The sequence below is a fragment of the Trichosurus vulpecula genome, chromosome 9 (assembly GCF_011100635.1).
Source record: "Trichosurus vulpecula isolate mTriVul1 chromosome 9, mTriVul1.pri, whole genome shotgun sequence".
NCBI lineage: Eukaryota > Metazoa > Chordata > Mammalia > Diprotodontia > Phalangeridae > Trichosurus > Trichosurus vulpecula.
The window spans coordinates 161794375-161806657 of NC_050581.1; the positions used below are offsets into that span (position 1 = coordinate 161794375).

General features: G+C 38.8%; 1 protein-coding gene across 1 annotated transcript in view; it reads left to right on the forward strand.

Moving 5' to 3' along the window:
• The first annotated feature begins 3720 nt into the window (after positions 1 to 3720).
• IL5RA (interleukin 5 receptor subunit alpha) overlaps positions 3721 to 12283 on the forward strand; it is a 44915-nt gene continuing 36352 nt past the window's right edge. Inside the window, exons 1-3 of the mRNA XM_036739452.1 lie at positions 3721 to 3802; positions 5606 to 5751; positions 6294 to 6432. Of these exons, the coding sequence (XP_036595347.1) occupies positions 3721 to 3802; positions 5606 to 5751; positions 6294 to 6432 (367 nt within the window). The remainder of the gene's footprint in view (positions 3803 to 5605; positions 5752 to 6293; positions 6433 to 12283) is intronic.

Sequence of the window (12283 nt, forward strand, 5' to 3'; positions counted from 1 at the left end):
GTTTGTATTTGCTCTGAAGTTCAGGGTGCTGGTTTTTTCCCCTGAACTAAGTGAATGATATTTGTATGTTCGATTAAATTGAGATTATTAACCCCTTAACGTTACTTTCCTTAGTAAAGCAGATCAAAGAACCTGTGTTGGTAGCTTTCTGTGTGCTGGTTGTTGGTGGGTCTTACACCCCTACAGCAGCTGCTAGACGAATTGTTGCAACATTAAGCCAAGGACTATTTTTATGTACTTGCTGTTCTTCCACATGACACTCGATCTCCAATCTCCTTCCTTCTGCATTGGCTGCCCCTCATGCCTGTAATGCCTTTCTGGCTCACCTCTTCTTAGAATTTCTAGCTTCCTTTAACACTCAGCTTAAACTCTTTCCTGGGACCACCATCTGCTAGAGACTTCCCTCCTGAGACTACCTTCCATGTAACCACATGTTTTCTTTCTCTCTGGCTCTCTCTGTCTCTCTGTCTCTGCCTCTGTCTCTCTGTCTGTCTCTATTTCTCTGTGTCTCTGTCTCTCTCTTTGTCTGTCTCTCTGTTTCTCTGTCTCTTTCTCTTTCTGTCTCTGTCTCTCTTCTCTCTCACTCTGTCTTTCTCTTCTCCATATATCAATCTATCTATCTCAATCTGGGATCAGATCCCATCTCTGCTGTTTACTGCTTCTTTTACCTTGCTCAAGGTTCTTTTAACTTCCCTGCCTTAGTTTATTTGTAAAATGATGAATTGGATTGTAGAGTCTAAGGTACCTTGTAATTTGATAAGGAGACTGGAAAGGTAGGAAGGGATCAGGTTGGGAAGGGCTTTCTATTGATCTTGTAGGTAAAGGACAGCTAATGGAGTTTATGGGTGGCAACAGAAGAGAGGTGTGGGATGCTTAGACTTTAAGAAAGCCACTTTGGGAGTTGTGTGAAGATCAGGGAGATCCAATTAATAACAATAATAATATCTGACATTTAGATAGCACTTTCAGGTTTGCAAAGTATTTGACATTTGCTATTTCATTTGACCCTTACAAGAACCCTTTGAGGGAGGTGTTATTATTATTCCCATGTTGCAGTTGAGGAAATTGAAAGAGGATGTATAACTTGGCCAAAGTTATGCAGATGGTAAGTGTCTGAGGCAGTGTCTGAACTCAGGTCTTCCTGACTCCAAGTGCAATGCTCTATTTACTAAGCCCTTCGCTGCCTATTTCAATAGTGCAGGTGAGAGTTGATGAAAACCGGAACTAAGGATGTGACTATGTGAGTGGAGACAAGGGGACATATACAAGAGATATAAAGACAGAAATATTAAGGTTTGGCAACTGATTAGATATATGGAGTGAGTGAAAGTGAGGAGTCAAGGAGAACACCAAAGTGGCAAGCCTGGGTGATCCCGAGAACTGTTATGCCTTGGAAGAGGCAGAGGTTTAGGAGGGAAAATCATGACTTCTGTTGTGGGTGTGTTGATGTCTATAGGATATCCAGTCTGAAATGTTCACTGGACAGTTTGTGAAGTAGGACTAGAGTTTGGAAAAGAGTCCCCTTTCTGCTGTGCTGGGTTAATGAGATCAGTGGTGGTCAGAGTGGGTTGGTCATAGGATTTGGAAGGCTTTGAAGTATATTTACTTGGTGTGGAATTTTCAAGTAAGGAAGGAAAACCCTCCACACAAATCAATGTCTTCTTTCTTTCTGGAAAACTTTGATTAATACACTCTTGTTTGGAAAATAATTGATTTGTGCTATTTATTTCAACGGTGGGTGTTACCACACAGGCTGTCACAATAGACTGTCCATCCGCTGTTTGAGGACCAGCTTAGTGAAGTACAGAGAGGCTTATCGCTATGGCTGAAGGGTCTCTATGGACAGTGACTCTTGGTGATTATCTAGTAAGTTTTTGGAAGGTTGCCTCTGATACCAGTGGAGGGAGTACCCATATTGACTAAACCAGACACAGGGCCTTGAGGTATTGAGAAGTAATTTCCTATGTATATACGTGTGTGTGTGTATGTATATGTATATGTGTATATATATATATATATATATATATATATATATACACACACACACACATATACATACATATATACATATATGCACAATACTATATGCATACTGTGTGTGTGTGTGTGTGTGTGTGTATGCCTCATAGTCATTCAGCAATAATCAGGAAAGTTGATTCCAGGTCATTTCACAAGTAAGTGTCATTTCAATTTTAGCCAAGACCCATCTCAAAAAGCTGAAGAAAATATATTCTATATGCTTTTAATTAGTCTAATTTTAATAAAGAACTGCAAATACTAAATGTGTTACTATAGATCCAGTCATGATCAATAGGATGTTGTTTTGTATTTCTAGATTAAGCCGATTCTTCAAATTAGATTTCAAAGTGGGCAAAAAAAGAAACCTAAGATTTCCATTCTGTTCTCCCCAACTGATTTGCAGCCATTTCTTACGAATGGAACAATAAGATTGTTTTCTCATCACAGCTATGATTTTTTTTATGAAAGTTCTTTTTTCTGACTAGTCCCTATTATAATTGTCTTTCTTTTCTCTGAATATTGTAACATGTACTATCACTGTTGTACATATATAATGCATGATAATAACTAGCATTTATGTAACATTTTAAGATTTGCAAAGCACTTTACAAATATCTTCTTTTATCTTATTACATCTTTATTTATCTTTTTATATTTACTTATGCTATTTATGGAGCACACAGAAATAGATTGTCTTGCATCGTTATTCATTTCATTTTTAATGTCTTCTACTAAAGTATAAGCCCTTCAAGGACAGCGAGTAGGCTTTCCACCCTTTGTAAGTCTCTTTTTTGAGTCTTTCATAGTGTAAGCTTTTTACATGTATGTACATGTGGAAGGAGGGTTTGGGAAGTCAGCAGCAAATGTTGAGAAGGAGGCACTGTGCAAGTCTGTTAAGAGAATACACACTCCAACTATAGTCTCAAAGCTTGTCCATGTGACGTACTATTTATGAGTACCCTGGGGTCATGTTATGATATTTTCCTTTTTTCATCTGTCTTTGTCTTTTTATTTATGGAAAAGTTTGTTCTTGTCAGCATGTATTTTGCATCAGTATCTATTGTGGACTCACTTCCCATCCTGTTCTTTTGTACCCTGTTCTAGGTAATGACTGTGGCTGTGTTGCATACTTTTTGTTGAGGAGCTGTATAGACTGCTCTTTGGGCCATTCATTTTTGGAGATCAGCTTCTGAAAGGTTGTTAATTGCCTTCTATTATGCTTTGCTAACTTGTACGACAGATCACAGCCTCTTTATCACTAAGAAGTTATTTGTGCATTGCTGTGGTCAGACAGTTCATCATCATGTGACCAAGTTGGTGATGAGTCTTTCCAAACTTAGCTAGGCTGGTCCTTGGGCAACAGGCATCCGGGGGTCATTTCCAGGTCTGTGCTTGAAGCCCTTGTAGCTTATTTGGCCCTGCCACATCTTCTGCTTTTGTGAAATAGCCTTCAAGTTCCCAGGGCCCATTCAAGGACCCAGACCCTAGGTAGGCATCAGGGGATGACCTTAGTGGAGGAGACCTCTGTGATATCTAGTAAGAAAGGGATAACAGAAACAAGAACAATGATAACATAGGATTTTAAAATTTGTATATGTTGTCCGTTGGATTGAATTGGACTGTATATTAGTATTTAGTTGTTAGACTTTTAAAAGGCACTGCTGGGTGATTTTCAATGTGACCTCTTGTTTTCAATAGAATATGATCATCATGGTGTTGATTTTCCTGTTTGTCATTGGGTCAGCTGTGGTATTGCAAGCAAATTTATGTCTGGAAAAAGAAAGTAAGTAATAACTACAGAGATTCAAATGTGTTTCTCTTTTAGTAATAGTAAATTAAGTAAATTAAATTAAATTAAGTAGAACCTCAATTGGAGAATTGTGTGCATGTATGTGAGTGTGTGTGTATATATATATATATATATATAATGTGTGTATATGTAAATATATGTGTATATGTGTGTGTCTATGTATATGTACATAGACACATGTATGTATGTATGTATGTATGTCCATAATATTGGCTGGAGATTATTCCTGCCGGGATATATGTCCTTTAAATATACTATTGTAACAGATACTACTTTGGCCTCCAGTGCCTGAAGGACAGGTATGTTTCCTTTTATCTTTCCCTAAAGGGTCTATGTTTAGAGTCCATGAATTGTGTGACTGTGTTACTTTATCTCAGGGATACTTATTCTAGGAACCGGAGTGCTAAAGAAAACCACCTGAGAAGAATGGGCAGTCCCTACCCCACCCTTGTCTTACTTCAGCTTGTGGGTTTTTTTTAAATCTGTTAAAGAATATATTTGCCATGTTTAATGTTATTTTTCATGAACACCTATGGTTGACCTTGACCTTGTGTTGCTGGGTTTCCCATTATTTGCAGAATGTAAGTTCAATAGGAATCATACAGGAAAGAGGGATTTTATATTTATCCTGCTTCCCCTTCTCTTTCTTCCTCCTCCTCCTCTTCCTTCTATCACTCCTGAGCTAGAAGTGTAGCAGCCACTCATGAACACAATCCCACTACTGGTCACCCAGGCAAGATTGTCTCTCTGTAGGCAGCCTGGTGGCCTCCACTCCCAGGGGCTCATCATATTGGTGATAGACAGTGTGGACACCTGGTTGGTTTTAGCCCTACTATAGCTCAGAATTCCTGAACTCAAGCAATCTACCAGTTTCTGCCTCCTCAGCAGCAGGAACAGGAGTGCATTACCATGCCGAACTTAGTTTCACCTTTTTTTTTTAGAATGGCTGCATTATTCTAGCTTCTCAAAATCTTTTTGGATCCCTTCAGTTCTCTTGTTCAAAGTGTCAGATCTTCCCTCAAGAGTTTGGACTTAATGGTAAAGGAAGAGAGAACTGACCTGTGATTGTTTGCAGAAACCATTTTGAAATTTTGCCTGATTGAGTCACATGACGTAAAGAACCAAAATGGACCAGTCAGTTTTTTACATGTAGACAAAGCCCAGGAGACGTTTTGGGGAAAATGAGTAGCCAATCAGAAGCGAAGGAAGACAGTAATGCATTAAAAAATCAATTTGTTTTCGGTGCCTATTTAATCATCCTAGTTAACAGTAGAGAAGTGGGCTGAAAATTGTTAATCATATGGCATAATACCCATTGTTTAAACATGTAAACAAATGAAGGACAAACAACAACAAAAGGTGAACTATTTGGATTAGAAAATATAGAGAGAAATCATATTTGACTTGGAGATGCTTTCTGATATAGATTATTATTTATGCTAATGAAACTAATGAAGCTAATTATGATAATTCATTTATGTTGTGCCAGGCAATATCTAGAGCAGGGATTCTTAACCTTTGTTTGTGTCATGGACCCCTTGGGCAATCTGGTGAAGTCTACAGACTCCCTCTCAGAATGTTTTTAAATGTACAAAATACATAGAATTACAAATGCAAATCAGTTATATTGAAATAGTTATTAAATATTTCTAAAAAAAATCACAGACCCCAGGTTAAGAAACTCTGTTTTAGAATGATGGTTTAGTCATTGTATTTTCATTTCCAATATAAAAATTGAACATTATATTGGTTTTTTTCTCTCCTTTTATTCAACAGTTTTACTTCTCCCACCGGTAAACTTCACTATTATAGTAACTGGTTTATCTAAAGTTCTTTTAAAATGGAAACCAAATCCTGATCAGGACCCAAAGATAAATAGTGTAAAATATAAAGTGAGAATTCATACTCCAAATGAGGATGATGTGAGTATTGAAGATATGTATTTCTTGTACACAGTCCATTTGATTCAATTTTCTACATGACATATAATCCCAAACTTAAACCCACTGAAGAAGGAAAACGAGCCAAATCAGCCTGACTTGGTCTTCCCACAAAAGTGATCTAGTTTGTAGCCTGATATAGAATACACTTTGGGTGAAGTGATTGAAACACTGTATTTTGCATCCTGAGTAGCACTAATAAAGGTGAAGGAAATTTAGCTGTATTCTAAATTCTTACTATTGAAAAAGAACATGTGCTAGAATTGCAGCTTGGTTTTTTGGAAAAATTTTTTTAATCTAAACTAGAAAACAGAAGAGCCCATCACACAGACAATGTGGAAATCCACAGGAAGTTCCAATGTTGATTTTTATCCAGCTGCAATTTCACCTAGCAAAGCTATTTTGTTGCATTGTGGTTAGATGTTGTTTCCAAAAATGGGAAACCATGTTTATCTAACTGAAGTAGTCTCCTTATTATGGCTGTTTCCTTACTATGTTTCATGGTTTCCGGGATTTATTTCCAGTATGAAACTCAAAGGACCCAAAGCAGAAGTGTAAATGTACTTCACCAGGGATTTTCGGCAAGCGTGCAGACAATTCTTCATTGTGATTCCAGTTTTTTCCAAAGTAGTTGGGTTTCAGCTGAGCTTCAAGCCCCTCCAGGTAAGATGTGATCTGGCATAAGCTTTGACTGTTTATTGTGTGTTGCATGTTTTGAGAACTAGGAAAAGCAGTCTTGCCGAATTAATGGATGACAAGAATTTATCACAAAGTTGAATTGTGATTTTAATCATAATTAAAATTGAATGGTAATTTTAATAATTTTCCTTAGAAAACAATAGGGCCTTAGAGGTAAGAAGTATACAAGATCCTAAATAGAAATAATAAAGCAAGGTCATCCACTTAACCATGTAATTTTTATAGGGGAAAGAATACTTGATTAGGAGTTGGAAGAGTTGGGTTATAGTTAAAAAGCAAACATCCTATAGGGCTACATTAAGCTATTGTCAGTCATTAACACCTTATTAGGAATTAGTTTCTTAGATTGCTTTTCAAGTTGACAAGGAGCTAAGAAGGAAAGGGACAAAGCAAAGAGGTTTAAGCGAGAGGGAGTAGGTAGAGAGAAAGCATGGGGCACCATGGAGGAAGGACTGATCTGGGTAGAGATCCACAAGTGGTCAGAAGCGAGAAGCACTAGATGTTTATGGAAAGAGTCAAAGAGTAGAAGAAAGATCTAGAAAAGAAGGGAAATCCCCACCGAGCCCTTTCCTACTTCTTAATTTTTTGAGGGCTGACACTAATTATCAGCTCTACACCAGTGGTTCCTAACCACCGCACGTGGTCTACGGACCCATACACACATGATTTTTAAGCAACAAGCAAGATGAGCCAGAGCTTGAAACACATTTGAACCAATAGATATCACCAACATTTGGTGGAATGAAACTCACAACTGGAATTTGGGTCTAAATCTTTGAAACCCTCATTGAAAAGAGGGTAGTTTTTAAAGAGACCACCCTATCTGATATTTATTCAAAATAGTGATAATGATAGGGCTAGCATTTATATACTTTAAGGTTTTCCAAGTACTGTACGAATATTATTTAATTTTGTCATCACAACAATCCTGGGAAGAAGGTGCTATGATTATCCCCATTATGGCCATTGCAGATGACAAGACTGAGGCATTCAGAGGTTAAGTAACTTGCCTAGGTGTCTATTAACTTTGGTGGGAAGAAACATGGAGGGAATGAAGAATTGGATTTGTGTTCTTTTCAAAGCTATGTTGAATCCTTTTAAATTCCATTTATCCAGTCCTTAGCAAAAGGAGAAAGGAGTAAATGAGGTAGGATTTTAAGTGCTGGCTGCAGGTCCAGTGTGGCGTTCACTGTGCCACCTAACTGCTTCAAAAGAAAATGATAAATAAAAAGATGAATGGGTTATCACAATCTAGGAACCAGAGGGATGGGGGAAGCATAATAAAGAACATCTGGCTGATCATCAAAGAATGAGAAGAAGTGATTTTGACAGTGGAGTATACTGCAGACCACCTGAGCAGATGGGGGAAACAGATGAGAACATTGAGAAACAGGTTGTAAGCAGATAGAGCCATAATATAGTAGTGAAGGGGGACCTCACATATGCAGATATCTGCTGGAGGGACCTCTCCCTCCCTCCTCCTCCTTTCACTGCCCTGCCCTCCCCCTTTCTCTCCTTACCCTCCTCTTCTTACCTTCCTCCTCACCATTCTGTTTCCCTCCTTTCCCTCCTTCCCCCCTCCTCCCTTCTTTCCCTTCTCTCTCTTTCTTTCCCTCTCTTCTCTTCTCTTCTCTTCTCTTCTCTTCTCTTCTCTTCTCTTCTCTTCTCTTCTCTTCTCTTCTCTTCTCGTTCCTCTCCTCCCCTCCCCTCCTCTCCTCTTCCCTTCTCTCCTCTCCTCTCCTCTCTTCCCTTCTGTTCTCTCCTCTTCCTCCCTCCCTTTCTCCCTCCTCCCACTGTCTGCCAAAAGCCTATCAATTCAGTTAAATTTCTTGATTAATCTTTATGAAAGTTTTATCCTTCAAAAAGTGAAGGAACCAAACAAAGGAAAATTCTCTTCTGGATTCTGGTTCTCACTAACAGGGAAGAACTGTTTGCTGGGGTGAAGAGATAGGGAATCTGAGGAAGGTGACCTTTCCATCCTATAGTTTGTGATAGAGAAAGGAGGTTAAAGCCAGTCATCATCTGAAATGTACTCTGGATTTGTGAAGAGCAGATGTCAAAGGATTCAGAGGAGGATTAGGTAGGATATCATGGATTAAAATTCTACATGATAAGTCAACTCACAAGGACTGGGAAACACTCAAGGACAAAATTTTGAAGACAGAGCAGAAATAATTCTGATCAGAAAGAATTGAAGTAGTCTAAAGAGAGTCATTTGGATGCACACAGCACTAACCAATAAACTTACATTTTAAAATGTCTTGTACAGAAGATGAGAGCAAATGCAGACAAAAGAGGATGATCAGAGACATGTGGCATAGTTCTGTAAGAATAGTATCAGGAACACTAAAGCTTAAAATGGGCTTAGTCTGGCGAGGAAAGCTAAGGACAACAAAAAGTCTGGGGTGGGTAGGGTGGGGTGGGGTAGGAGTGGTCTTTTTTAGGCAGCAAAGTTGCAAAGTGGATAGAGTGCTTGAGTCAGGAAAAATGGAGTTCCTGTCCTATCTTGGACACTTACTAGATGTATGAACCTGGACAGGTCACTTAATATTTCTCTTCATTTTTTCATCTGTAAAATGGGGATAATAAAAGTATAAAGCACTTTGTGAGCCTTAAAGAACCATGTAAATGCTAGCTATTATTATTAAAACCATTTTAGAGGAAAGATGGGGATCAAGAAAGGGATGGGGCTTCTGCTTGGTACAGATGGATGATGACAATAGACAGAGGGCAATGCTGCTTCATCTCTATTTCTCTCCCCCTCATCTCTCTGTCTCTGTCTCTCTTTCTCTGTCTGTCTATCTGTCTCCACCTCCCCCTCCACCCCATCCCCACTGAAGAAAAAGATTGTTGCACCAGGAAGGGGGGGACACAAATGGCTGACAAATGGTCCTTTGCAATCGCAATTGCAATTGTAATTGGCATTACTTGGCTGAAGGCATGGTGGCATCTGATCAGATTTGCAGATGACACAAAGCTGGGAGGGATAGCTGATGTACTGGGTGACCAAGTTAGGATCCAAAAAAGATTCTGACAAACTGAAACACGGGGCTGAATCTAATAGCATGAAATTTAGTCTTGTACTTGAGTTCCAAAGAAATGACTGTATAAGTACATTTTAGGAGAGATCCTGGGCAAGTCACTTAACTTCTGTCTCATTTTCCTTAACTGAAAAATGGGAGAAATAATAGCATTTAATTCGCAGTGTTGTTGTAAAGATAAAATGAGATAATATTTGCAAAGCACTTTGCAAACCTTAAAGTGCCATATAACTACCAGCATCATCATCACCATCATTGTAAGGTGGTTTGTCAAAAAAGATCTGGATGTTTTTATGAACTGCAAGTTGAATATGAGTCAGTAACGTGATGTAGCCACCCAGAAAGCTAATGTGATTTTTAGCTTCATTAAGAAAGGTATAGCTTATAGGTGTAACAGCCTGTTACAATAATATAGGTGGCAATGAAATGGGTCCTTATGTCCACATTGTTTCCTCCTCCTCGGCCTTAGGGAATTTATTTTAGATGAAAAACTCTAAGTTTAGTCACAATCACTCCAACCTCCAAGTTGGGAAAGTTCCTGATATTTGTGGAGAGGTTAGGCTCTCTACATAGCCTTCCATTTATATCTAGTTCTAGTTAACCCCTGGGCTCTTTGTGATTGAGGCAAAATTCAGTTTACTGGGAACATTCAGATAGTGAAACATCAGATTATATTATGGTTGTCTGTGGACAAATAGGCATTGGGAGGGGAAGTGGAGGAAAGAGCTCACCTTTTCTTGGCCCTTCAATCAGCCTAGGTCCCCAACTCTGAGATGTCTATAGAGCCAATGATTCTCCTTGATATCTCCAGTCTTTGAACTTTGATATTGCTTGTCTTTGTATACCTGATTGTTTGAGTCAATCAAAAAGTGTTTGCAACTAGTCAAGGCACCAGAGCCAAATGGGATGATTCTGACCCCACCCTTACACAGGCATAGGGAAGTGATAGTTCTCCTATACTTTCCCCTGCTCAAACTGTATGTGGAGTGTTTTGTTCAGTTCTAGGCAGCACAATTTGACTTGGAGGGTATCCAGAAGAAGGTTACCAGGATAGTAAAAAGCCTTTAATCTAGGTCAATGCAAAAGATCAATGAAAGAAATTAAGGTCGTTTATCCTGGGGAAGAGAAGATTCAGGGAGGATGTGATAGCTGCCTTCAAATATTTAAAAGACTTCCATTCTAAAGAGGGATTAGATTCATTCTGTTTCTTCCCAAAAGTAAAACCATAAGCAGTATGTGAAAGTTAGAGGGAAGGGTAGGCTAGGGGGCAAATTTAGGCCAAATGTAAAGAAAAACTGTCTAACAATTAAAGTTGAAATAGGCTGCCTTTGGAGGTAGCCTGTCATTGAAGGTTGTGAAGCAGTGGAACTTCTTTCTAAGGGATGGGTTAGGCTAGATGGTCCCTGACACATCTTCTAAATCTAAAAATTCTCTGATACCTGGACAGGTGGAGATAGAGATGGGGAAGAAAACCAGAATTATTACAAAGGGTCTGTCAGTCACATGTGCACTAAATATGCCTTTCCCAGAATGAATAAATGATGTCTCCCATGTATTACAGTTTTTCAAATGTGTAGAGAAGCTGATGTGATTGCTAGTATATGTATATGTTTAAAAGCATTATTAAAATCATGGTAACTTTTTGTTATGTATTTTCTCACTGAAGGAGCACTACTTGTACAACTATTACCATGTGAGGGTCTGCAACATTTTTTTCTCAGTTGTTATAGCCATTATTAAAAAAAATCAATTTTATTTTACTTTTGGTTCTGAATTTTCTCCCTCCCACCTCTCCCTCTCCTACCCACTGAGAAAGCAAGAAACATAAAGCCCATTTTAAATTCCCACACTAGCCATGTCCAAAAATATTTGCAACATTTTTGACTGTAAAAAGGAGCCCCCTTTTATGAAAAGATCACTATTCTGGGTGATAAGAGCCAAATAGGTACTGACCTAATGACATCAATTTACACATTTCCTGGGTTTCTAACTCAGAAGATCTGAATAACTGGAGATGTTCCTGACATTAAACTTTATAAAATACTATATGTATGCATATTTGATAAAGTTATATCTCTATCTATCCAGCCATCCAGCTAGCTAGTCTTCTGTCTGAGGTGATGTAGATTTGTCTTTTCTGAATGACCAGGAAATGAACTAGATTTAAAGTCCCTCCCTTGGCACCTGTTGGTCCCCAGAAGGGACCTCATTTTCCTATAGCTCTTTCCCCTCAACAAGAACACTGTGAGGTAGGTTGTACGTGGGCCATTCTCTCCATTTTGTACCTGGGGCTTAGAGCAGTTAAATGACTTTACCAAGGTCACATGACTCACAAGGGTCTGGGTTGGGATCCAAACACAGGCCTCTCTTGACTCCAAGTTTAAGACTTTTTAATTGTTCTATACCACACTACCTCTCTTAGACGTCAACTAGTCACTACCCTACCATGGTTTTTCCCATACTAGTTGTTCTCAAAGGGTAGAACGAAAACCCCTGGGAGCCCCCAGATTCTTTCAAGGGATCCATGAGGTCAAAACTATTTGCTATTTATAATGCTAAGATGTTTTAATTTCTAATGCAGTAAATATCATTATATAAGCCACCTAAACAAAAACTCTGGCTCAAGGTCTTCAATAATTTCTAAGAGTGAGCAGAGCCAAGACGGCAGCTGGAAAGCAGGGACTTGCTTAAGCTCCCCACCACATCCCTCCAAACACCTGTAAAAAATGGCTCTGAACAAATTCTAGAGCTGCAGAACCCATGAAACAGCAGAG